At 41.5% G+C, this 23,556-nt stretch overlaps 2 protein-coding genes across 2 annotated transcripts; both read left to right on the top strand.

The window, feature by feature from the left end:
• The first annotated feature begins 226 nt into the window (after positions 1 to 226).
• LOC113176757 (myosin regulatory light chain 12B-like) lies at positions 227 to 684 on the top strand. Its single transcript, XM_026381290.2, has 2 exons — positions 227 to 407; positions 563 to 684. The coding sequence occupies exons 1-2, from the start codon at positions 227 to 229 to the stop codon at positions 682 to 684; spliced, it is 303 nt and encodes a 100-aa protein (XP_026237075.2).
• A 5,379-nt stretch (positions 685 to 6,063) lies between these two features.
• On the top strand, positions 6,064 to 17,707 carry Ywhah (tyrosine 3-monooxygenase/tryptophan 5-monooxygenase activation protein eta). Its single transcript, XM_026381291.2, has 2 exons — positions 6,064 to 6,380; positions 16,250 to 17,707. The coding sequence occupies exons 1-2, from the start codon at positions 6,294 to 6,296 to the stop codon at positions 16,901 to 16,903; spliced, it is 741 nt and encodes a 246-aa protein (XP_026237076.1). The 5' UTR covers positions 6,064 to 6,293; the 3' UTR covers positions 16,904 to 17,707.
• The last annotated feature ends 5,849 nt before the right edge of the window (positions 17,708 to 23,556 follow it).

Here is a 23,556-nt window from a genome sequence, read left to right as displayed (position 1 = left end):
AAACAGCTCTCATATCAAGCAAAAAGTCAAAGACTAAGAACACCAAGAAGTACCCACAGCATGCAACATCCAATGTGTTTGCTATATTTGACAAGTCACAAATACAGGAGTTCAAAGAGGCCTTCAACTTGTTTGGCCAGAACAGAGATGGTTCATCAACAAGGAAGATTTGTATGATATACTTGCCACACTAGAGAAGAATGCTACTGATGTGTACATTGATGCCATGATGAATGAGGCTCCAGGACCCATAAGTTTTACCATGTTCCTTATCATGTTTGGTGAGAAGTTAGATGGCACAGATCCCAAAGATGTCATCAGTAATGATTTTGCGTGGTTTGATGAAGAATCCACAGGCACCATTCAGGAGGATTACCTGAGAGAGTTGCGGATCACCATGGGTGATCTTTTTTTTTTTTTAAACAATGATTCTGTGTTTTTTTTTCCATACAATATCTTTATTTTATTTATTTACATGTGGTACTGAGGATTGAACCCAGGGCCCCACACATTCGAGGCGAGCACTCTACCACTGAGTCATAACCCCAGCCCCATGGCAATATTTTTACTGATGAGAAAGTGAATGACCTGTATAGAGAAGCCCTTATTAACAAAAAGGGAAATTTCAATTACATCAAGTTCACATGCATCCTTAAACATAGAGCAAAAGACAAAAATGACTGAAAGAACTATAGCTAAAATTTCCCAATTACATTATCTTTCTCTATTTTATTTCTCAGACACTTCCTCTACCCTCACAGAACCTGTTGCGGGCAACTTAGTTTCACAGCTTTGCTTTTTTTTAAATAACTCTCTGCCACTTAGAAGTTGTACAATCAAGACTGGAAATGGGGATGAGGTTATAAATTGTATTGAAAAAGAAACTGCAAATAAAAGTCAACAAATGTGAAAGCCCAGGAAAATATGTTCGTATTTCTGAGTTTGCTGGATTTTTAATTTTTTATATAATAAAAATGCTATTTTGAAATTTAAAAACAACTTAGCCATTCACCAACACAGCCTCCCATCTCACAGTAAGAACCCCAAGGTTCAGAGGCAAAGTAGCAGCATTCTCAGGCCCTGTACTTTAGCTGTCCTAGACCAAGATTCCTCCTCCCACCATGCAGAAGCTGGAGGCAATTATCTAGGTAGATCTAGAAAATTCTTGCTAAGAAACACAATTGCCTACCATTTGCAAAACTGAAGCAAAAGCCTTTTTTCCTTCATTATAGCGGAAATTCCATTGGTGACAGCTTTGCCTTCTCCCCAGAACTGAGTTCCTCTGAAGGAGCCTGAAGGAGGTGGAGGTTGTAATGGGGCTCTGAGCTCCACGGGCTCAAAGAACCAGCTCACAGATTGCAACTACCAGGACATTTTCTCACTTCTTAATGCCAAAAGCTGCCTTGGGTGGGGGTGGTCTTCCATGGCAGGCTTTGAAAGAGTGACAGGAGGACCTGGATGATCCTAAATTCCATGTGCTTAGGCCAATCTTAGACACAGGGAGAAGGATTTGGTATCAGCAAAAGAACACCGGGGTCAAAGCAAATGGCAGAAAATAGATGTGAGGGAGGGAGGTTCAATACCCTTCTTATAGCTCTCAATTTCTTCATCCATACATTGGAGGTAAGAATCTCCCTCCAAGTGGGGATTTGATGAGATAATTTCTGGGGGTAAACTCAGGAAGAGAGTAAATGATTAATAAACAAGAGCTGCTCTTGATGCTATTGTTGATGGTGTTATCACTGGCTGGGGAATCAGTAAAGTCACCTTAGTAACAGGCAGCCCTACTTTGAGGAACAGAATTTAAAATCTTTTCTGGGTGACACTAATTTGTGTGCAGCAGCCCCTCCAGCTCAAGATGGTAACCATGCCAACAGTGCGAATGCCATCTCTCTGGAACAATACCAGGTCTTCTTTGTAACATGTCCCTTGGTGTCCAGATTCTCAAGCAGCTCAGAGTATCTAAGAGGAAGGAAAAAAAAAAAAAAGGACATACCTTTTCTAGGTCACCTCTTCATTGAACTACAGTGGAGGATTTTGACAATGCTTTGGAAATTTAGTCCTACATGAGGAGCAGTCATTCACACTGGGTGAGGATGAAATGCAGCAAGGAATTATTATACAGGTGTGAGGGATGGTGCTTTTCCTATTCCAGCACTATGCAGATACTAACATACATGCATATGCTGATCCTTACAGCAACACTAAGAAACAGGTGTGGTTAGACCTGTTTTACAAGTGACTTGTCCAAAGGTACTTAGCTGGTAAACTGGCAGATCAGAATTTGAACCCAAGTCTAGAATCATGTTCTTTTCCCCCATCATAATACACACATCCTCATGAAGCCAGGTGGGTTTTTGCTTGGTTCCCTGAGACCCTATACCAGGTGAAGACACAGACCTGGTTCTTGCATATTTTGATGTTAATCATCAGCCCCCCTCTTCATCTTACTCAGGGGCTCTCTTGGAGTTGTTCCAAGCTCATGTTGTGATGCATGCTTGTCATCCCAGTGACTCAGGAGGCTGAAGCAGGAGGACTGCAGTTTGATGTCAGCCTCAGCAACTTAGTGAGGCCTTAAGCAACTTAGCAAGACCCTGTCTCAAAAAAATAAAAAGAGCTGAAGGATGTAACTCAGTAGTAAAGATCCCCTGGGTTCAATACTCAGTATGGGAGGGGGGAAAAGTTATATTTATTGATGGGACTACTTATAGCATCCTAGTCTGACTTCATAAGGCTTTGAAGAGTTGACAGGTCTCTTCCTAGGGCAAGGAAGATGGGGGAATTTTACAATCAGAATGACTCTGAAAGGGGAACCATAACTTGAAACCTTCTCATATCATGGAGCAGCATGATGGTCATCAGGCTTGGAACTCTGAAGAACCAGAGTTTGAGTCCTGGCTCTGCCAATTCCCAGCTGTATGACTTTGTTGAAGCCATAGAACCAGTTTCCTCATCTAGAAAGTGGAAATGGAAATTGTAACTATCTTAACAGGGATGTCTTGAAAAGAAAAAACAAATCTCCATCTCTGCAAAGTAACTCACGTGATCCTGGAAACATGGTAAAGGATCACTTCCCCTCAAGAGTAAGCAAGTATACCCAGGATGAAGCAAACAGGGCCTGGAACAGAACCCCGAGGAATATCATCACTTTGGGATAGGCTAGAAGATAAGTCTATACAGAAGACAAAAGAAGAGCAGCCAGAGAAGCAAAAAGGAGCCAAGAGGAGTTCAGGGTCATAAAGACTAACAGAAGAGCTAGACAAGGAGGGATAGACAGTTGCCTTATCACAGACAAGAGGGCAGAGAGATAAGCACTGTGAAGTATCTTTGGATTTGACAAAAAGGAGGCCTCTGGTGGCCATGGGGAGCTGTCTCAGTGGAAAAGTGGGGCAGAGCCTGATTATACTAGGCTGTTAGGAATGAATGGGAGGTGAAGAAGTTTGATGAGAAGAAAAGCTCTGTGAGAGAATCAAAGTATCATTTATGCCATTTCTTAGCCATTTCATGCTGCTATATCAGAATGCCTTAGGAAATTTATATAGAAAAGAAACTTATTTACCCCATAATTCTGAAGGCTAGGAAGCCCAAGGGCCCGGCATCAGCAGGCATCTACTTGACCTCTTGTCATACCATAGCAGAAAATGAAAGAGAAAAAAACAAAACAAAACAAAACAAAACGGGCTCAAGACAGTGTCCTCCAGTCCTTTTATAACTGTCTTTAATCCCCTTAGGACCCACCTCACAATACTGTTGCACTGGGGATTAAGCTTCCAGCACATGCTTTTCAGAGGATATGTTCAAATTGCAGCACAAGCCCAGCATGGTGGGGCATGCCTGTAGTCCAAGTTACTCAGGAGGATTGCAAGTTTGAGGTCAACCTGGGCAATTTAGGAAAACCTTATCTCAAAGTAAAAAATTTTAAGGGTTGGGGACATAGCCCAGTTATAGAACACTTGCCTAGCTGGCCTGAGGCCCATCATTCAATCCCCAGCATTGCTAACGAAAATACCAAATAATAAATCATATCATATGTCAAGATCAATTATTCAGAATGTTCCAGCTCTACCTTATTTTCACTATTTGGACATCAATTTCTGTCCAAAAATGGTCTGAAAAGCTTGAAGGGCTGTAAGCCTTCTAAGAGCTAAAAGAAACCCAGGAATTTTCCCCTTGCTGTGCTGGTCCTCTTCCCAGCTCTCACATGAACCCCATCTTTATGGAGGGGGTGGGTGATTAATTACTACCTTTCACATTTTCATAAGATATTCACTAGGGGGAAAATCAGCCTGGTTTGTTAACCTCAATTCCACCAGCAAAGGTGACTCTTCAAAGCATAGTGAAGGCTGGGGTGAGGGCCTCACTCAAATCCAGCTTCATAGGTAGAAAGGTCCCCATTTTAGCATCACAGAAGGGAGAAGAAAGACTGGGAAGCAAGAGACCTGGTATGGAGGTCCTAGCTCTGATCACCAACTGCACAAATAGGGTCAGTCATCCTTCTCTTCAGAGCTCAGTTCTCCCTTATGTAGGATAAGTAGTTTGACAAAAGTAAATCTAAGGGCCCTGCAGGCTCTGACATCCAGGATGTGGATTTCTAGAGTATGATGCTTTCAACAGTTCAAGTCCAGTTTCCCAGATGGCAAAACTGAGGTCTGGAAAAACGCAGTCTTCAGTTTTTCCCTTCTCCTTTCTAATGCATCTTACTCTTCAGAGAAAACTTCCTGGCCTGAAATATGGTTTTAGTGGTTCTCAATTACCTAAGGACAAAGCTTTGACTCTTCAGCCGGCATTTTAAACACTCCATAATCTCATTTTATCCAACCTCCTTTCCCACAGTTAGGCCTGTGTTCTCATCTTCATCAACATTTTTTTTCCCTATCCTAACTGTCCATGCTGAACCCACACCCTAGTATAATTTTCTGACTCATGTATCCTTCTCTTTTATATTTAGATCTCAGCTTCTCAGGAGCTGAAGCTGTTATCTTACTTAATCAGTGATGAGCATGCAGTAGTTGCTCAATAAAATTCCCAGCAAGCCCAAGGCCCTGTCTCTTGTGCTGTCTTTGGCATACTGTATTTCAGATGTGTTGTCTTTATCACTGGGATTTTCCTAGTTTGTCAGGAGGTTAGAGGGCTCCCCTAGCACGTGCTGGGTTCAATCCTCAGCATCATATAAAATAAACAAATAAAATAAAGGTATTATGTCCAACTACAACGAGAGAGAGAGAGAGAGAGAGAGAGAGAGAGAGAGAGAGAGAGAGACTGACTTTTCTTTGCCTCAAGAGGAAGCCCAGAGTTTTAATTCAGCCTTATAACCTTGAGCATTTTCCTTTGCTTTGTATCATCGCTGTTGTGCTTAGTCGGGGTCGGTTGTGAGGCTTAAACAGCTTTGGGCCTGCTCCTGGTAGGTGTGTTGTGAATGTTTTTCATCTCAACCAGGTCACCCAATCCCTCCTCCTCACAGAAGGAACCGTAGCCCAGGGGCACTTCTCACTTCGGCAACCAGGGGGGTGCTTTTGTTTGTGTGTGTGTGTGTGTGTGTGTGAGTGTGTACTCAAAGGTCCTGTCGGATGCTGTCATTGCCAGGGCAGACCCAATCACAGGGTGTGGCCCTGAGAACATCCTCACTGGGCTCTGGCGGTAAGGATAGCAGGGGAGGACTCAACCCGCCCTTTGGGGCAAGCTGCCTCTCAGCTTCTCCACGTCGTTTATTTGGTTTGGGGGCCCTTCTCAAGCCAGGTCTCTAATGTGGAGTGAAGGGCACTTCTCAGGGTGGGGCTGTGACAATGCACTGCCTGTGCCGCCGCCATCACCGCGGTCCCTCCTATTGCTCTGCAGTCTCCACCCCGGTTCGGCTCTCTCCCACCTCCACCTCTGCGGCGGTAAAATGCAGTACTCTCAGGGCGCGTGCGCAGGTCTGTAGCGGGGCGGTGGCGGCAGCTATTTATAGTAGGTGACGTCACCTTGAAATAGACCGTTAGGGCTGGCCCGCCCTTCCCTCCTCCCACTCCCGCCGCTCGGCCCGGCCTCTCCCACTGCGCAGGCGTCGTTCCGTCCACCCATCCCCCCACCAGGCGGCCGCTTCTCCTCTCTTGGCGGCGTCCGGGGCGCCAGCCACTGCGCGCGGAGCGAGCCAGAGAGAGGGCGCGAGCGGCGGCGCTGCCTGCAGCCTGCAGCTTCTGGCAAGCCGGGGAACCAGTGCGCGTGCGCGGCGGCGGCCTCCGCGGCGACCGGGGAGCGGACGGGCGGGCGATCGAGCGGTGCGGGGCGCGAGGCGAGGCCGGGCCTAGAGCGACATGGGGGACCGGGAGCAGCTGCTGCAGCGGGCGCGGCTGGCCGAACAGGCGGAGCGCTACGACGACATGGCCTCCGCCATGAAGGCGGTGAGCGCGCCGCGATCCCGGGCGGTTGGCCAGGGCATCCTAGCACGGGGCAGGGATGGGGCGGCGGGCAGCGTCTCCCTTTTGGACTGGCCCGGGGAGACCCAGCTGGGCGCGGCCACCCACAGCTTGCGCTTCCCGCGCCCGCCTTGCTCCCCGCCATTTCCTGAGGCCTTGGCCAGGGTGGGGTCTCGGGGGGCGGGGGCAGGCGTTCTGGGTCGCCCTTGCAGCCCCGCCAGAATGAGCGGCCTGGGGGGCGTTGCATCTAACAGTGCTCTGGGTTGCGGGGGAAGGGTTATCCGAGGAAACACGCGGGAGCCATATTCTGCTTCTAGACTGTTCTATAGGACTTGGGGGCTCACTAGCCTTCCACTCTATAGCCTTCCACCATTCACCAACTTCTAATAAAAGAATCACCTAGTGAGTGGCGCGCTGTCTCTCCTGACTTTCTCTGCCAGGACTTGAAACCTGTGTAATTCCCATCAGTTTGTTTAGATTGCTCGAATTGCTCTTCCCCTACCTTTTCATGCTTGGGGTCTGGCTTTGTGTTTGAAGACCCCGCTCCTGCAGTCTAGGCGTGGGTGAGGGCTGTGGGACGGAGGGTGTGTAGCCTCATTATAGCCCCAAGTTCACTGTTGCACCGTCTGCCTGGAGATTAAACTGAAACGTGACTACTTCTGGGTGAAATGAAAGCTTATGTCTTTGCATTCCCAAGACCCTTGTAGATTCTGCAGCTTGATTTCCTGTGAAGGAGTCGTGACCAGCCACGCCCTAGCACATACAGTGGATTAGACACCACCTGCTTTTCTGAGACTTTGGGTTCTGGTTACCATCTCACTGGTCTTGTCTCTCTTCATATTATCTTAGAAGTGAACATTACTTCTGTGTCCAGGTCACTCAGTGGTAGAATTAAAACCAGTAGCCACCAACTTGCTATATGGTCCAATATTTAGCCTCCCAGGTCTCCACCTTAAACCGCAAAATTCAAAAATTCTGGGAGACATCTGCATTTTGGCCAGCTTTGGGGCAATTTTTAGGTGACTTTTAAGTTTGATAGTGACTGCACTGGATTATAGCTCATTGTCTTTTGGCTAGGTTTTTGAAGTGATTTCTAAACGAAAAAACTACAACCCAGAGACACCCCCAAATGTTAGACTCATTTGAAAATCTCATTTTAAGGCTTTTGATAATAATATCAGATGAAATATAGTTGAGACCAATATTTAGGATTATCCAGGTAATAGTTGGGTTATCTTACATAGGGTGTCCTTGTTATACATCTAACCAAGGTGTGATTGGAAACCAGCAACACACCAAGGCCAATTTGTTAACAAATTGGGATCCTCATTTCAACACTGTGGTGTGCCTTTGTGGATGGATGGGAATTTTTTTCTCTGAAGTAGGGGATAGTCTAAGTTAGAGGCTTGAACTTTAAATTCTTAAGGACCTTGTTAAAGAAAAAATCAAAATATGAATTTGTAAATCTTAAATGACTGAGTGTATGAATGCATTTCCTTGGAAGGGGTCCTAAAATAGTTCTCTTTGGGAAAAATCTACCTCTTTCCACGTCAGCAAGTCACACTATGTGTGCCTCTTTTCCCCAGTAACTGAGAACTTATAATTGGAATGTGTAAACTGAAGCTTCTCAACATATTGGTGAGGTCCATGCATAGCCTGGGAATGGAACTTGAAGCTGCAGGGTTAGGAGGAGCCCTTTGGGGAATGATGTTTTAGAAAGAAGGATAGAATTTGAAGTTGAATTAAGGTTAAGAAAAAATGGCTAGAAAATACTTTGTGGAGCTATCAGAAACTTGAGATGAGAAATAAGGAAAAAATGGAGGGATATTACCAGAACAAAATTTAATTGGGGGGCGGGGGGACGACACTGCCTTTCTGGTCTTCATAATCAGACTTAAAAAATACTTCTCCATAACTTGCTATTTTTGTCCACAAATGTTCTCTGAGGTATTAAAGTAGCATTTTGCAAACTAATGAACCCTTCAGTGTATTGGGAATTAATAATTCATATCTGAAATGATTGATAAGTTAGAAAAGCCATGCAGTTTTGAAAACTCAGTCCAAGCTGTCATCAGATTTGTAATAAACTATTCCTTCAAGGTAACTCCTTTAAAATAAGATTTTTTTTTTTTTTTTGGCAATATGCCTGTTTCTTATGTTAAATATGTTTTGCCATCTAAATTGATCAGGGAGAATGGTTTCTTAACATTTTGCCTGTTAAATTGGCATTTGTAGATTAAATTCTTAATGTTATTAGAGCACTAAGTCCTTATGTTTTTAATACAAACCTTAACTAAAGCTTTTGGGAAGAGTGAATGCTAGATCCTTCTGGATTTATGTGGGCTTTTTTTAGGGCAGTGGAGGAAGCAGGTAAGTAAACTAGGGAGGATGGATCTAGGCACTACTCTGACCTTGAAACTTCTATCTCTTGGTTTCAGGACATCTGAAGCATCAAACTAGGAATATTGGTGTTATTAAAAAATTACTTTCTACCCTGAATCTTCTAACTTGTTCCTGCTGCCTTTGTAATTTAAATAGTCACTTAATATTGCCTACATGTAATGATTGACGTTCTCTATTCTACCAGCATCACCTGGAGGACAGTGTTGGTAAGCTTTGAGAAAAATCATGCAGGGCTGGGGTTTTGGCTCAGTGGTAGAATGCTTGCCTAGCATGTGAAGCACTGGGTTTGATTCTCAGCACCACATAAAAATTATAATAAGTGCTGGGTTGTGGCTCAGCGGTAGAGCGCTTACCTAGCTCTTGCTAGGCCCTGGGTTTGATCCTCAGCACCACATAAAAATAAAGTAAATTTACAAAAAACTATGAAAATAATGCATTAAAAAAAAGAAAAATCAGGGCTGGGAGTTGTGGCTCATTGGTAAGAGCACTTGCCTAGCATGTGCGAGGCCCTGGGTTTGATTTTCAGCACCACATATAAATAAATGAATAAAATAAAGGTCCATCAACATCTAAAAAATATTTTTTAAAAAAAATCACGCATATTGGAAGCTATGATGCTGCCTCAAATCATTGAGATCTAAAATTCCCTGCCTTATCCCATAATTTGAAGAGGCAAGAAATGTTAAAGAGAAGTTAATAAAGGAGTATCTCCAAGCTTGCCTTATCTCATACCTAGTAACATATATAGAGAGTAATAGTGGGAAGAAACATTGTGAAAGATTTTAAAAACCAAATCCTTCCTAGATCAGGCATTGACTGATTTTATACAATTTATAACTTATGTAAAATATCTGAAATACTGTGTGTTATGAGAACTATGAAGTATAAATGGGATTAAAATGTTAACATTTAAGAATAAGTGATTTAAGAAAAGGGAAAGTAACCAGATAGATTTCCAGGGAGTATGCATTGGTGGCCACAATCCAGTCATACCTCTTAATGCTCTAATTCATCTATTTTTCTTTTGAAACGTAATTAGTAAGCATGAAGTTATAAAACGTAAAAATGATGTGGCATGTTTTAATACTGATGTGATCATAGTGTTGATTGAGGACAGGAAGAAATGTGTTCAAAGGATTTGAAGAATATCTACAGAAATCTTTAGTGCAGGAAACATATCCGCAGCTAGGGAAACAAGAGTCTGACAGGGAGAAGCACTTGGCCCAACCAGTGGCAAAAGGCTCTTATTCCAACAGCTGTGAGATTGTGGGAAGTAGGGAAATAAGCAGGTGGTGTGTAAAAGGAGAGCCCCACTGAGTGGCCCTGGGTAAGACATAATCCATGTTGCAGATATTAAGGGTAATTTTGAGGTATACCAAAATTGTGGTATGAAAGCTTAAAGCCATTATTGTTAAAATATATAAAAACCAGGGGAGCTCTGTTTCCTATCATCTGGTCACTTGAAACGTAATTTTCTCTTGTCATGTATAGAGCTGAAAAAGGAAGAAAGCCTTGGATGATTTTTGAATAGTTAGAATTAAAAGGCACTTTAAGTGGCAAACACACTGGGCTTTGTTTTCCTGAAGTGGAAATGATGACCATCTGGGTTTGGGTTCCTGAATTATCCTCAGAAGAACTTCCAAATAGCCAAGACCTCCACTACTCATTTCCTTGAAGAAACAAAAAATGTGTTTTCCTTATCTTTGGGATTTTATATTAGTGATAGCCTCTGTAATGTTACATAGTTTTGGGTGGAAGTATACCCAATGTTTTCTGTATTACATTTAGCAATTTTATGGAATTTATTTATTTATTTTTTTTAAGTTTTTAATTTTAATGAAGTTCAACTTCTCAATCTTTTTTTCTTTATGTTTAGTGTTTTTTTTTTTTAAAGACAGAGAGAGAGAGAATTTTTTTTAATATTTATTTTTTAGTTTTCGGTGGACACAACATCTTTGTTTGTGGTGCTGAGGATCGAACCTGGGCCGCATGCATGGCAGGCGAGTGCGCTACCGCTTGAGCCACATCCCCAGCCCCGGAATTTATCATTTTGTTTATTAGGTAGCTGTTATTTCATGTGCAAATTCTGATTTAATTTTTTGAACAATTATGGATAGATATTGACTCCATTGTGCAAATAACACTCAGTTTGATTTTCTCACAAACTTAAGTTGTCAAACCATGATTTGAACTTGGAATTCATAGCTCTGATGGTAACCACTGTATGATACTACCACAGGAGGCTAAGGGATAATGTTTCCTGTATATATTCAGGTATATTAACGTTTTTCATCATCCACAAACACATTCCAGTTACTTTATACAAGTGGGCTTTTGAAACAATTTTATTTATTCGATATAGGAAATTTTAACCCAATTTAATTATAAACAATCTGTCATATAAGGGTCTTAGCTATACCAGAGAAGCATAAGAGGGAAAACTCAGATCTAGATTTGGCTTATTCTTCTGAAGGTCAGGAGTATTTTTTTAGTTTAATAAGTCAAATGTTAGTTGGATTTGAGTTCCTGCTATGAAATGAGTATAGGACTGTATTAGCTTGTACTTCAAGAAATTGTTTCATATACTTGGCACTAGTTGTTTCTCCATCTTCTTTTTTTTTTTTTTAATAGTATTTTGTAAGCCTATAAGGTCCCTAAATAACATTTTCTTGATTGCAGGTAAAATTCTCCCTAGTGTCCAGGTAGAGGCAACTGGTCTTCCACTCCAGCATTTTGGTGCTTCTTCTACTCCTTGCTACAGTGGCATTTCCTTGGTGTTGACACTTCCTGCAGTCAGAACCTGGCACAACTTCTGAAGCTGCCTATCCTGGTGCCTCCAGGGATGGCAGCATTCAGTAATGCATTTCAAAAGGGGTTGCCTTTAACCCCTATAGATCCCTGTGAAAATGTTTGATAATGTCAAAAGCAAGGCAGAGACCGTCTCAATGATAATGAGGGTAAATATTTTATAACATTAGCTTAGAGTGGAAGTTGATTATCTGAGCTTGAAATTTAGCCTATCTTGTAGCCTAACAGAACTTGCAGCCTTACTCTAGTGAGAATACTGGGCTCAGCCTGGCCTTGGCTGATGATGTTTTTGTACAGTGGCCTGTAGGGAGTAGTCTGCTACTTTGGATCCAAGTGGGAGCCTCACTTCCTGGGAATTAACTTGGGAAAGACCCCCCCCCCCAAAAAAAAGCCATCTTTCTGGCTTGCTTTTTTTTTTTTTTTTTTTTTTAAATACATAGTGTTCTGTCAAAGAAGCTTAAAGATTTCATTATATGATTTTGTTAACTTAATTGCCCAGGAGAATTGTTTTCTTCTGTTATAAACTCAACATCAAAATGGAGCTGGTCAATAATGTGGGCAAGATAACTATAAATGATGGGACAATAATGTGTGTGTGTAGGCAGGTGTAGCTGTGAAGGATGGGAAAGGTGTTCAGAACAAGTAAAATTACCCCTAACTGGAAGTATGGCCTTGCAGTCTGGGTGGCATTTTTGTTTGGTAAGTATTACTTTTGATGTTGAATGTTTCCCAGATTAATAGCTTAAAATTTTCCTAAATAGTCACTGTTCTATTTTTGGCATGGATCTATTTTTACTCAAAAACACATAGTTTATTGCCTTATGAGTTGCTGGAGGAGGCCCCTGGGGATGTTTGAGTAAGCGAATGGTGTCATGGGAAGATAAATGAATTAGCAGCAGGCTGGGTTATTTGTGACTTTCAGTAATGCTGTGTAGTCGCAGCACAGAGAAGCTGGGTAAAAGTTCCCCAGGGTTGAGAGTTAGTATAGCCAAAGGCTGTGGTAAAGACATCAGGAAAATGGCTGGTAGTCCTTAAATAGAAAGGGGGATCTTTATAAAATGGGAAGGCTTAGTCAATTTAAAGTTTTCAGTAAGGATGTAAATAGGACAAAATAAATTGGGGAGTTGTACAAGAAAGCAGAGATTCCGAGCAGAAGTGGGACAACCTCTTAGGTGCCTGGGAACTACATGAAGACTTAGTGGCCAAGGAGGCTGCTCTGAGGGCAGCTGATTAAGTGGTGGAAATGAGTATTACACTGGTATTGGAGGGGAAAGAAGATTGAAAGCCATGTTCTTAAATCTCTTCTACCTAAATTCTTTGTTTTGTCTTTGCTTTGTATTCCTAATTAGAAAATATTTGGAAGCCTGTGATTGCAGAGATGCAAAATCTCATCTCCATAGGTTCTGCAGATGATCATTCAGCTGATTTAGTATGTAAAGTATCTGCTTCTCCTTGAGCTTTTTTTGTGGGGAGAGAGCAGGGATGATGCCAGGACCCTCAACATGCTAGGTAAATGCTCTACCACTGAACTATATCTCCAGCCCCTAGGACCGAACTTTTGTTCTGGCTGCTATATTTTGGTATTTGAAGTGTTGGCAACTAGTGCTAACTAACATCAGTGGAGGTTATTTGAAGTATGTATTGTCAGTCAAGCTTAGTTGCAAATCTGTTTTGGGTCTCATTTCCAATCTGGGGAAATTCAGGGGTTTTTTTAGTAACTGATCAAGTGATAAATTAATTTTCTTTTTACTAGCTGAGTTTTGACCTAGCAGTATTAAAAAATAATATATTTAAACATATCCAGTTAATTCCTAGTTAGATCTGGCTGGGGTTCTAAGAACAGTGCTACTTAGTTATGTTAGTCACGCTCAGCTGATGCAGATTGTGATTCATTGAGACTGGCTGGCAACCAGATGATTGTTACATAAACACTGATGCTCCTAGTAAATTATTTTCTTGTGAAGGTATCATAAATATTACCCAATACTTATTTTTTAGCAATTTATCCACAATGGAAAAGGGATATTTTTTTGCATGAATTCCTAAAACTTATAGATTATATCTAAACTTCACTTATATTAATATGGTCAACCTCTTGCCTTACCACACCTTTTATTGGTGCTTATTAGGAAAAATGGTGAAGCTGAAATGGACCTTGGAGATCATTTGTTCTAATCCACCTTATTTTACTTTTGATGCCTAGAAAGATTGTGTTTGAGGTCACATGCAACTAGCTAGACTAGCCCAGATGTCTTAGGTTTCAGTAATTAATAATTACATTGTATAATATATGTATTTCAGATATGCACTCTATCTTGATATACTCTGGGAAATTACCTTGGTGAATCTTTAGAGCAGTCTAGGAGAAACAACTTCATTAGTCACAGGATGAAATATATTGGGACTCTTGGATATTATTTGCATTTTAATGTCTAGTGGCCTTACCTGGATTTTGTTACTACAGAATCTAAGGAGCTCTTCAAATTCTGTTCTTTATATTTTATTTTATTGACTCTTGCCTATAGGACTCAAGCATTCTGTGTTTGTCAAAATGAGATGGAATTTTGATTTAGAAGGGTTGCTTCCTTAAAAGACTTAGAAATATTTACAAAGTCTCTTTGTCTTTCTACTAACAAATGCAAAAGTGAATGTTTAAAGGCTTACTAGAGGAGAAAACTGGGGTGGGGAGTATCACTGGTCTTCAACTGAATTTGAAGGGAGCATGAATTTTGGATTAGTAAAAAGGAAAAGATTGTCCTGGACTATCGCAGGTTTCAGAGGTATGAAGGCTACTAAAGAACTTGTGAGGAGGAATGAGGAACCCCACTTGACTGGAGTTGGGGCAGCCCCATGGGAAATGACTGAACTGAAGACACACTGAAGAATGAAGTGTGGGTTTGGTTTGATTAGAGTAGGCAAAGGAGGGTGCACATATTCCTGGGTTGAGGATTTGTACTGAAATGTAGATGTCCTAGAGATAGGGAAATGGGGAAATTAGAATGGGGAGCTGGTGTTTTTATTTTGTCTGGGGTTTGGGGCAGAGAGACTCAGGTAGCTGCTTGATTGAACTTGTAAGAACTAGGTACAACTTCTCTGATTTTTAAATGTAATAATTACATTTGTTGCTTATGTTCTTGGATCACTTTTTCCCCAAATAAACTATCATTGTTTCTGATTCTCTGCTGCTCATTCTTGAATGTCCATTAGAATTTGCTTTGGTGGCGGTTCCCTCATTAAAGTTCAGTTTAAGTAATACCTTTCTTTATTTTATGGTTTCCCAAGTGTTTTGCTTTCTTCCCTTTTTTCCTTTTAAAATAAAAGATATTGGGGTTGGGGTTGTAGCTCAGTGGTAGAGCACTTGCCTGGCAAGTGTGAAGCACAGGGTCCGATTCTCAGCACCATGTATATATATAAATAAAGATCCATTGACAACTGAAAAAAATAATTAAAAAAATAAAAGACCTTTACCAATGTTAAGGAGATATTTTGTGAAAGGGTTACAGGCTCTTTTGAGGGCCTAGATTACTTTAGCAAGTTAGCTACTTTGCTGGCCCCAGACCTGGGTTTTTTTTATTTTAAAGACCTGTGTTAGTTTCCTGGGGCTGCTGAACAAAGTACCACCAACTGAGTATCTTAAAACTATAGATTTTCTATAGTTTTTCTTATATGTATTTTCTTATAGTTCTGGAGGCTAAAAGTCTGAAATTGGGGATTTGATGGGGCTGCCTTCCTAGGGAAGAACTCTTCCTTGCCTCTCTACTAGCTTTTGGTGGTTTTTGGCAGCCCTAAGGTTCTTGGCTTTATAGAGGCAACATCATTCCAATCTCTGCCTCTGTTGTTACATTGTTCTCTGTATGTCTGTCTCTTTAAAATCTCACTCTCCTTGTGAGAACACCAGTTACTGGATCTTGGACATATCCTACTCCTATGTGACTTCATCTTAACTAATTATATTTGCATAGACCTTATTTTCAAATAAGGTCACATTTTCCATACCAGAAGGTAGGACCTTAACATATCTTACTGGGGACACGATTCAACCCACAACAGTCTTACTAACTATATAGCTGATTCACCTGGAGTTGGCATCATAGAGAACTAAGGGAAATTAACAACTGGTGAACTTTAACTTTTCCATTTAAAATAATTAGTGCTTCTAGGGCCAGTTAGGCCTGGGCTCCTATCAGGTCAGAGTAAATAGGGCAGCTATGTAGCTTTGTTTCCCTTGAGCAGAGATGGGGACATTTACTATCACTAATGCATCATTTATTTTGACTTGAGGGAGGGCTGGGAGAATCTGTAGGAAAATAATCAAACAGGATAAAGTCTCAGTGTTTTCTTCCTCATGATTATCCCTTTCCGTAATCATCCTTGTCACCATTCCTTCCAAGATGAAAGCAACATCTTACATTCAAGACTTGATGACTTCTCTATTCCTATTTTGAGTTTCCAAGTATTTAACTTTTGTACTATAGTCTTCCTTTGGATAGGATGTATATTGATTTTGCCCATGAATGTTTTTTTCTCCAGAGTTGGCTTGTCCATAAGTCCTTTCTTGAGAAGGATTGTTAATTATGTTGGAGAAAGAATTTTCCAAGATTTTTGGGTTTAGCTCTCAAATGTTTCTCTTTGGGGTTTTACAGGTGACAGAGCTGAATGAACCTCTCTCTAATGAAGATCGAAATCTCCTCTCAGTGGCCTATAAGAATGTGGTTGGTGCCCGGCGATCTTCTTGGAGGGTCATTAGCAGCATTGAGCAGAAAACCATGTCTGATGGAAATGAAAAGAAATTGGAGAAAGTTAAAGCTTACCGGGAGAAGATTGAGAAGGAGCTGGAGACAGTGTGCAATGATGTCTTGGCTCTGCTTGACAAGTTCCTCATCAAGAACTGCAATGATTTCCAGTATGAGAGCAAGGTGTTTTACCTGAAAATGAAAGGTGATTACTACCGCTACTTGGCAGAAGTGGCTTCTGGGGAGAAGAAAAACAGTGTGGTAGAAGCTTCCGAGGCAGCCTACAAGGAGGCCTTTGAAATCAGCAAAGAGCACATGCAGCCAACACATCCCATTCGGCTGGGCCTGGCCCTCAACTTCTCTGTGTTCTACTACGAGATCCAGAATGCACCTGAGCAGGCCTGCCTCTTAGCTAAACAAGCCTTCGATGATGCCATAGCTGAGCTGGACACATTAAATGAGGATTCCTATAAGGACTCCACACTCATCATGCAGTTGCTTCGAGACAACCTCACCCTCTGGACAAGCGACCAGCAGGATGAAGAAGCAGGAGAAGGCAACTGAAGATCCTTCAGATCCCTGGCCCTTCCTTCACCCACCATTCCCATCATCACCAATTCTTCCTTGCCACAGTCACTAAATATCTAGTGCTAAACCTATCTGTATTGGCAGCACAGCTACTCAGATCTGCTCTCCTGTCTCTTGGGAAGCAGTTTCAGATAAATCATCATGGGCATTGCTGGACTGATGGTTGCTTTGAGCCTACAGGAGCTCCCTTTTTGAATTGTGCAAAGAAGTGTGTTCTGAATGAGGCATTTAACTATGCCTATTAATCTATGGCAAATCTAGGCAAAAGTAATTAGGGAGTTTAGAGAGGAGAATTAGCCAACACAGGCTATGGTTGATATTTAAAACAAGCTGATAGTGTTTTGTTAAGCAGTACAATCTTGTGCATGCAAAAATGAATTCAGCCCTTTCACCTCTTTCTTCAGCTAATGGAAAACTGTTAGGGAAAGCTGATACAGAGAGACAACTTGCTCCTTTCCATCAGCTTTATAATAAACTTTGATGTGAGGTTTCAGTAGCACCTTGTTTTGCCTCTTTAAATTATGATGTACACAAACCTTTTAAACGCAATGCATCTAAAGTTTTGATATGTGTAACTTTCCTTTTTTTTTTTTTGGTTGCAATTGTTTAAGAATCATGGATTTATTTTTTGTAACTCTTTGGCAGTTGTCCTTGTGTATCTTGACAGCACCATGTGTGTCAGCCCCATGTCAATCAAGACAGGTGATTATGAAATGCCAGACTTATAAAATAAATGTTTTGAAATTCAAAGGGTAAATAAATGCTGCTTTGGGGATATTATCTCTGTGTGTGGTCTTGATTTTTTTCCCTCTCCCAAGGAGCTCTTTAACCAGTCATCATTTTGAGGCTCTCAGAGCATTGAAGTATCAGCAGTACAGTATCCAGGCTTTCCTGCCATCTAATTGATTCCATTACATATTTTGTAGCACACATTTAAGGGTTGTGAGTTTTTTAAATAGTCTTCTGTGAACCCAGCTATTAGCCTCTGTGATCCACTCTAACCAATAATTGATGTTTGTAAATGAGCCTAAGAGTCCCTGTACAGCCATGACCTCAAGGCTTTGGGTAGCCTTGGCAAGCCATGCTACTTCTGAGTCAGTTTTGGATTATGTTTCAACTCCAACTACTCTGAAAATTGGGTATAGAGAAGTAGGAATATGCATAATTAAAGTGTAGCCCCATCAGTGGTGACAAATGGAGTTCTTGAGAGAATTTAGGAGGAAGCAATATAAATTGCATGTGGCCTAAACCTGGAAGGCTTTTCTACTGCATGATAAAGAGGTCAGGGTAAACTAATGTCTAAAGAAATAAAATAGTTTTTCTAGGTCACAGCAAAATTAGGGACAACCTAGAATAGCATTCAGATACCCTAAATCCTTGCATGCTTTTTACTGTGCTATGCCCTTTGGGTTAAGACTAGGGGAAAAAAAGGATGTGATGTTCATTCTGAGGATTATTTCAATGCTTTGTTTTTTTGTTTTTCTGGTGCTATATGGGGAACCCAGGGCCTTGGGCATGTTCGACGGGCATTCATCACTTAAGCTATGTGGCAGCTTACTTATTAGCCTTTTAATATTTTCACTTAGAAACAAAGTTGTACTTTAAATTTTTAAATTGATGACTTCATGTTTCCAGTAGCTCCTCAAGCCTTGCTCAAATATCCATTTCCTTGAGTTTGGGGAATGAATAGCATTCTTAGTTATGGAACTTTTGTCAAATAAATCACTTAGTCACATTACTTGAGATGGGGAGGCCCAAGTCCTTTAAAAAAAAATTTAGTTGTAGATGGATACAATACCTTTATTTTATTTTATTTTTATACGGTGCTGAGGATTAAACCCAGTGCCTCACAATGTGAGACGAGTGCTCTACCATTGAGCTACAACCCTAGCCCCTCCCAAGTCCTTTTGGCTCTATGATAAAGTAGGCTGTTTTCAACTTGTTAGGCTCTCCATGCATTACTTGCAATCCACCCTTAGAGTATTTATGTCCTATAGAGTTTGAACTGATTCCTCAGTTAGGAATCCCAACTATCAGGCAAGCTCCAACACTTAGGATTTCAAGCATCAGTACTATAGTGGGACTTAACTCATCTTCTGTTATATACCCCAGTAGTGGGACTTAAATCATCTTCTATTATATAGCCCAATAGGTTAGCTGATGAAAACCACCATTGCAAACTATGTTCTGAGTACTTACTTTTATGGTCTCTGAATCTGTACAATGACCCTGGGAGATAGGAATGTTAATATTTTTTAACAGGAAACCACATACCAGATGCGGCTTATGGTACATGGCTATTAAAAGGTAAAGCTGAGCTCAAAATGGGCTGTTATGCTAGGTACGCTGATGTATAACTGTAAAACAGGAGAATTACTTGAGCTCGGGAGTTCAAGGCCAGCCTGAGCAATTAAAAAAAAAAAAAAAAAAAAGATGGGATGTCCTACTTCAAGACTATTTCAACTATGCCATGGTTATTTTGAACCCATCTTGGAAAAAATTAGCCTTGGAATTCTTCCTTCAAGACCTAATGAAATACTTTCATTTACAATCCTCTGATCTGGCTGGAAGCTTCCTCTTTCCTTTGAACTGCTAGGTGACTTGGGGTCAGTCTTTGTTATTATTCTAAGTTTTTCAGCATGTTATCACCTCCACTGGAATATAAGCCTTATGGCACCTAGCAAGGTTGGATGAGCTAAAGGTTGAAGGAATCTATTGTCAAAGTCATTTCCCAAAGCACAACTCGTTGTCATTCTGGAGTACAGAAACTATATCAGAAAGGGAAGAGTAAATAACATTTTCTGTCCTCTGTGGGCTGATCACCTTGCTGAATGAGGCTTTACATACATGTTTAAATTACAAACTAATACTCTTGTGATCTGGGTTGTAGCTCCAATTACAAGGCTCAGAAAAAGTGACTTTCCTGAGGTCAAACAGGAAATGGAAGAATATATTTTTGTGCAGGACTTAAAAGTCCTTTATTATTATTTTATTAATGGAACTGAAGATTGAATCCAGGGGCTCTACCTCTGAACTACATCTCCAACATCCCCACTTTTTTGGTGGGGTGGGTGCCAGGGATTGAGCAAGAGACACTCAACCACTGAGCCACATCCTCAGGCCTATTTTGTATTTTATTTAGAGATAGAGTCTCACTGAGTTGTTTAGTGTCACTATTGCCGAGGCTGGCTTTGAATTCATGAACCTCCTGTCTCAGCCTCCTGAGCTGCTGGGATTACAGGTGTGTACCACCGTGCCTGGTGACCAACTTGCCCACCTTTAAAAAAAAAAAAATTGAGGCAGGGTCTCACTAAATTGCTGAGGTTTGTAATCCTGAGCCTCCTGAGTAGCTGGGATTATAGGAATGTACCACCACCATGCCTGGCTTAGGATTCTTGTTTTTTTGATAACGTCGCTTGCAGATCTGGATAGCAGTTTAGAAGAATAATGCAAAGCCTGACCAAAGTCACATAGCAGTTCAAAGGGGAGAGATTACTTTCTCCTTTACATTGGCTCCAGCTGGATGGGTCTTTTTTATTGTACTACTCCTACTCCCAGGCATACCCTGGACCTTAATGGGGACCTTAATGCCTTTCTTTCTCCTAAGACTTGGAGCTCCTTCACTTCAGAAAGTGCATTACTTGTAGTAATACACTAACAGTTGTAGCTTGATATGGACTGAAGTACCGCTAGTTGAAATCTATCTCCAGCTGCATCCAACTTGTTCAAACTGCTCTTGTGTTTTGCTCAAGTTCTTACTCTCCTTCTGGAAGGGGTTTCTTCTCTTGCTCTATCCAAATTCAATCTATGAAATCCCACCTGTCAGTTTCTGTGTGACCCTGAACTGGTTCTATGGGTCTGTACCACACAATGGCATTTATCACTTCTTTGTTTATTCAATAATCCCATTGAGCTGCTACTACATGGTACATGTTGGGTGGGGGGCTGGAGATACTTGGTGAATTGACACAGACCGGAGTCTTGTTCTCCTAGGGTTAACACTCTAGTGAGGAATAAAAAAATGAAAAGCAAAGAGTAAAATTGTCACTTAAGTTCCTCTCCAGGCCTAACTTACAATGCACAATAAGAATTTCTTATTCAGTCAATTATTCATAATTTGACTAATTTGAGGTCAGAATTTTTTAAAAAGAACAACAAGAATCCTTCATTTCTCCACCCAAATCTACTGATGAGCCCTACAAAACAACTGCAGTCTTTTCTCTTTACACTTGCAAATTAGTAGTGTGATCTAGAGCAAGTCCTCGCCTCTTGGATGTATCTGTAAAAAAAATGAGATTGTTGCTTTTGGTGGTCTCTGGGAACTTTCATTTCTGAGATTCTGTATTATTTTCAACTGCTCTGGGGGTGGTCTGAATCCTGTTCTTGGTCTTTTCCCCTGTACTTCTCTCTTCCCCTTTTCCTTCCACTCTTCACATTTGTTCCTTCTGCATCTGCCCTCCATACTCTTCACTTTCCTAGCTACTCCACATCCTACCCAGATGGTTACCATGGGAATCATCTTCTAGAAGTGACATCAGTCATTTCCTAGGCAACCATTTCCAGGACAGTGACATCATCCAATCACCATGGCAACACTCCAGGAGGACACTTCTGAAGTGAAATGGGCAAACAGAATTCTTATGTATTTCTGAGGGTTGGGAGCAATACAGGAAGAATATTAAAAGAAGAAAATATCTCAGGAGCAAGAAGCTCTGGTCTTTTGGGGGAAAAGTTGAATGACTGTGGGGCTCAAAAAAAAAAAAAAAAGTAGAACCCTTCCCTTTCTAATAACCGGGCTGATTCAGTAACTTGTCACCATATTGGAATACTTTAGAGTGAACAAGGGCACCATTATTATTTTTCATGGATAACAAAAGAACACTGGGTCTCCCCAAGCAAATCAGGATTTGTGGCCCCCTGCCCATAATCAGGCAGATGCCTAGCTTCTCTCCCTTATCCATGACTCATCCCACAAGTGGTGATTCAGTATTTCCTGTGTAGGGATATTGGGGATACCATAGTGAACAAAACCCGCCCAGCTTCTAGTGAAGCACACAATTGTGTATGTTGTATATGTTTTAGAGTGAGGGTAATCCCATAGTCACCCGAATGCATGCTATGGTGTAGACTGAGCATAATGTTCAAAAGGGAAAGTGTCAAACTCCAGGAACATCTAACAAGCTACTGGAAGCAGCTTGGGCAGGAGGGTCCAAAAGCTCTGTGGAAGGCAGTAGGATGGGGATGAGTTGGGGAGAAGACTGGCAGAAGAAACAGCATGTACAGAGAAAGCATGTAGAATATCCAGAATGGAAAGGTAGATGGGGAGGCCAAGCAAAAACCAGGAGAGAGCTGAAGGTTGAGAGGGCAGGGCAGCAGAAACCAAGCCTCATAAGACCTTGGAGGTTAGAACTTTGGCCTTCATTTTCCTAGCACTGGAAAGCCCTGTGGGAGGATTTTGAGCAGCAGGTGACAGGATCTTGTTTGCATTGTGTTAAAAAAAATCTCACCCTGAAGGTCTGTTGTGTGGAGCAGTTTGGGAGAGCAGTTTGTTTAGGAGGGATTTTGGGTGGTGATTTAACTGTGAGATGGAGTGACATAGGTATATTTGGGAGCTGACAGGATTTGCTGAAGGAATGAATAAGGGTGAGGGCAAGGATATTCAGGCTGATATTCAGGCTCCTGATATTGAGTGACTTGGGGTAGAGGAGAGATACTGATTCAGATAGATGAGGGTGGTGGGGCAGACCTAGGACTAAACCAAAGCAAGAGAGTTGCCTTAGGAATATTTACAGAGGCTTACATCTTCAGGGTCAGGCTTAGAAAGGAGTACCCCCCTACCACCACCAAATGCTGTACTTAGGGAAGAGCAAGTTTTTTGTTTGTTTGGGGGCAGGGTGGAGATGGTGAGGCATGATCATTCAGCAGTAACAATGGTAATCTCTTGTATTTGTAGCTTAAGGTCTTCACTGTCATCAACCCCCTAATAAAGGTGAAGAGATGAATGCAAATACATGCTTTTTCACTGTGTCCATAGGCCCTCATTTGCCTATCTTGCAGGTGAGTAAACCAATGCCTAGATAAATTCTAGAATTTGCTGAAGGTTCCATACTTTCAGGCAGCAGCAGCAGATCTCAAACTCAGGCTGACTCGAGCCTACAGTTTTCTCACCAGATGACTTTTCATCAGTCTCCCCAGTTTTCTGGGAGAAGGAAGGAAGGGAAGCCAGGTACCTATAAAACCCCAAGCACTCTTAGACTAGCCATCTTCTCATTCTTCACTGTCATTGTATGAGGTGAAGAGCAAACAGAGGGCTTGAGAAGCGATGAAACCCTTCAGCTTAACAAGAGCTTCACACCAGAGCTGCTATTTCTCTGCCACAGATGTTCTCAGACCACCTGGAAGGTTCTACCAGGGGCAGGTAAAAGAGGTGGAAGGCTAAAGGAATAGTTTGATGCTTCAGCTTCCTCATCTGTAAAATGGGATGCTGACAGTAACAATTCCCATCCCACAGGTTGTAGTGAGACTAAATGAGATGAGTGAAGAGTGTGGCATTGTGCTCCAACATAAAATGTAATTGATGAATGTGAGTAACTATTACAAGTAAGATGGGAGGGCAAGAGGTGTAGGTT

This window comes from Urocitellus parryii, chromosome 3, assembly GCF_045843805.1.
Source record: "Urocitellus parryii isolate mUroPar1 chromosome 3, mUroPar1.hap1, whole genome shotgun sequence".
Taxonomy (NCBI): domain Eukaryota; kingdom Metazoa; phylum Chordata; class Mammalia; order Rodentia; family Sciuridae; genus Urocitellus; species Urocitellus parryii.
This window is presented reverse-complemented; position numbering and strand designations above follow the sequence as displayed.

Excerpts from the sequence above, each read along its gene's own strand:
- Ywhah (XM_026381291.2), top strand. The coding sequence starts at position 6,294 with ATGGGGGACCGGGAGCAGCTGCTGCAGCGGGCGCGGCTGGCCGAACAG. Across the intron at positions 6,381-16,249 it reads TGGCCTCCGCCATGAAGGCG|GTGACAGAGCTGAATGAACC; the intron begins GTGAGCGCGCCG and ends GGGGTTTTACAG.
- LOC113176757 (XM_026381290.2), top strand. The coding sequence starts at position 227 with ATGATGAATGAGGCTCCAGGACCCATAAGTTTTACCATGTTCCTTATC. Across the intron at positions 408-562 it reads GCGGATCACCATGGGTGATC|TTTTTACTGATGAGAAAGTG; the intron begins TTTTTTTTTTTT and ends CCCATGGCAATA.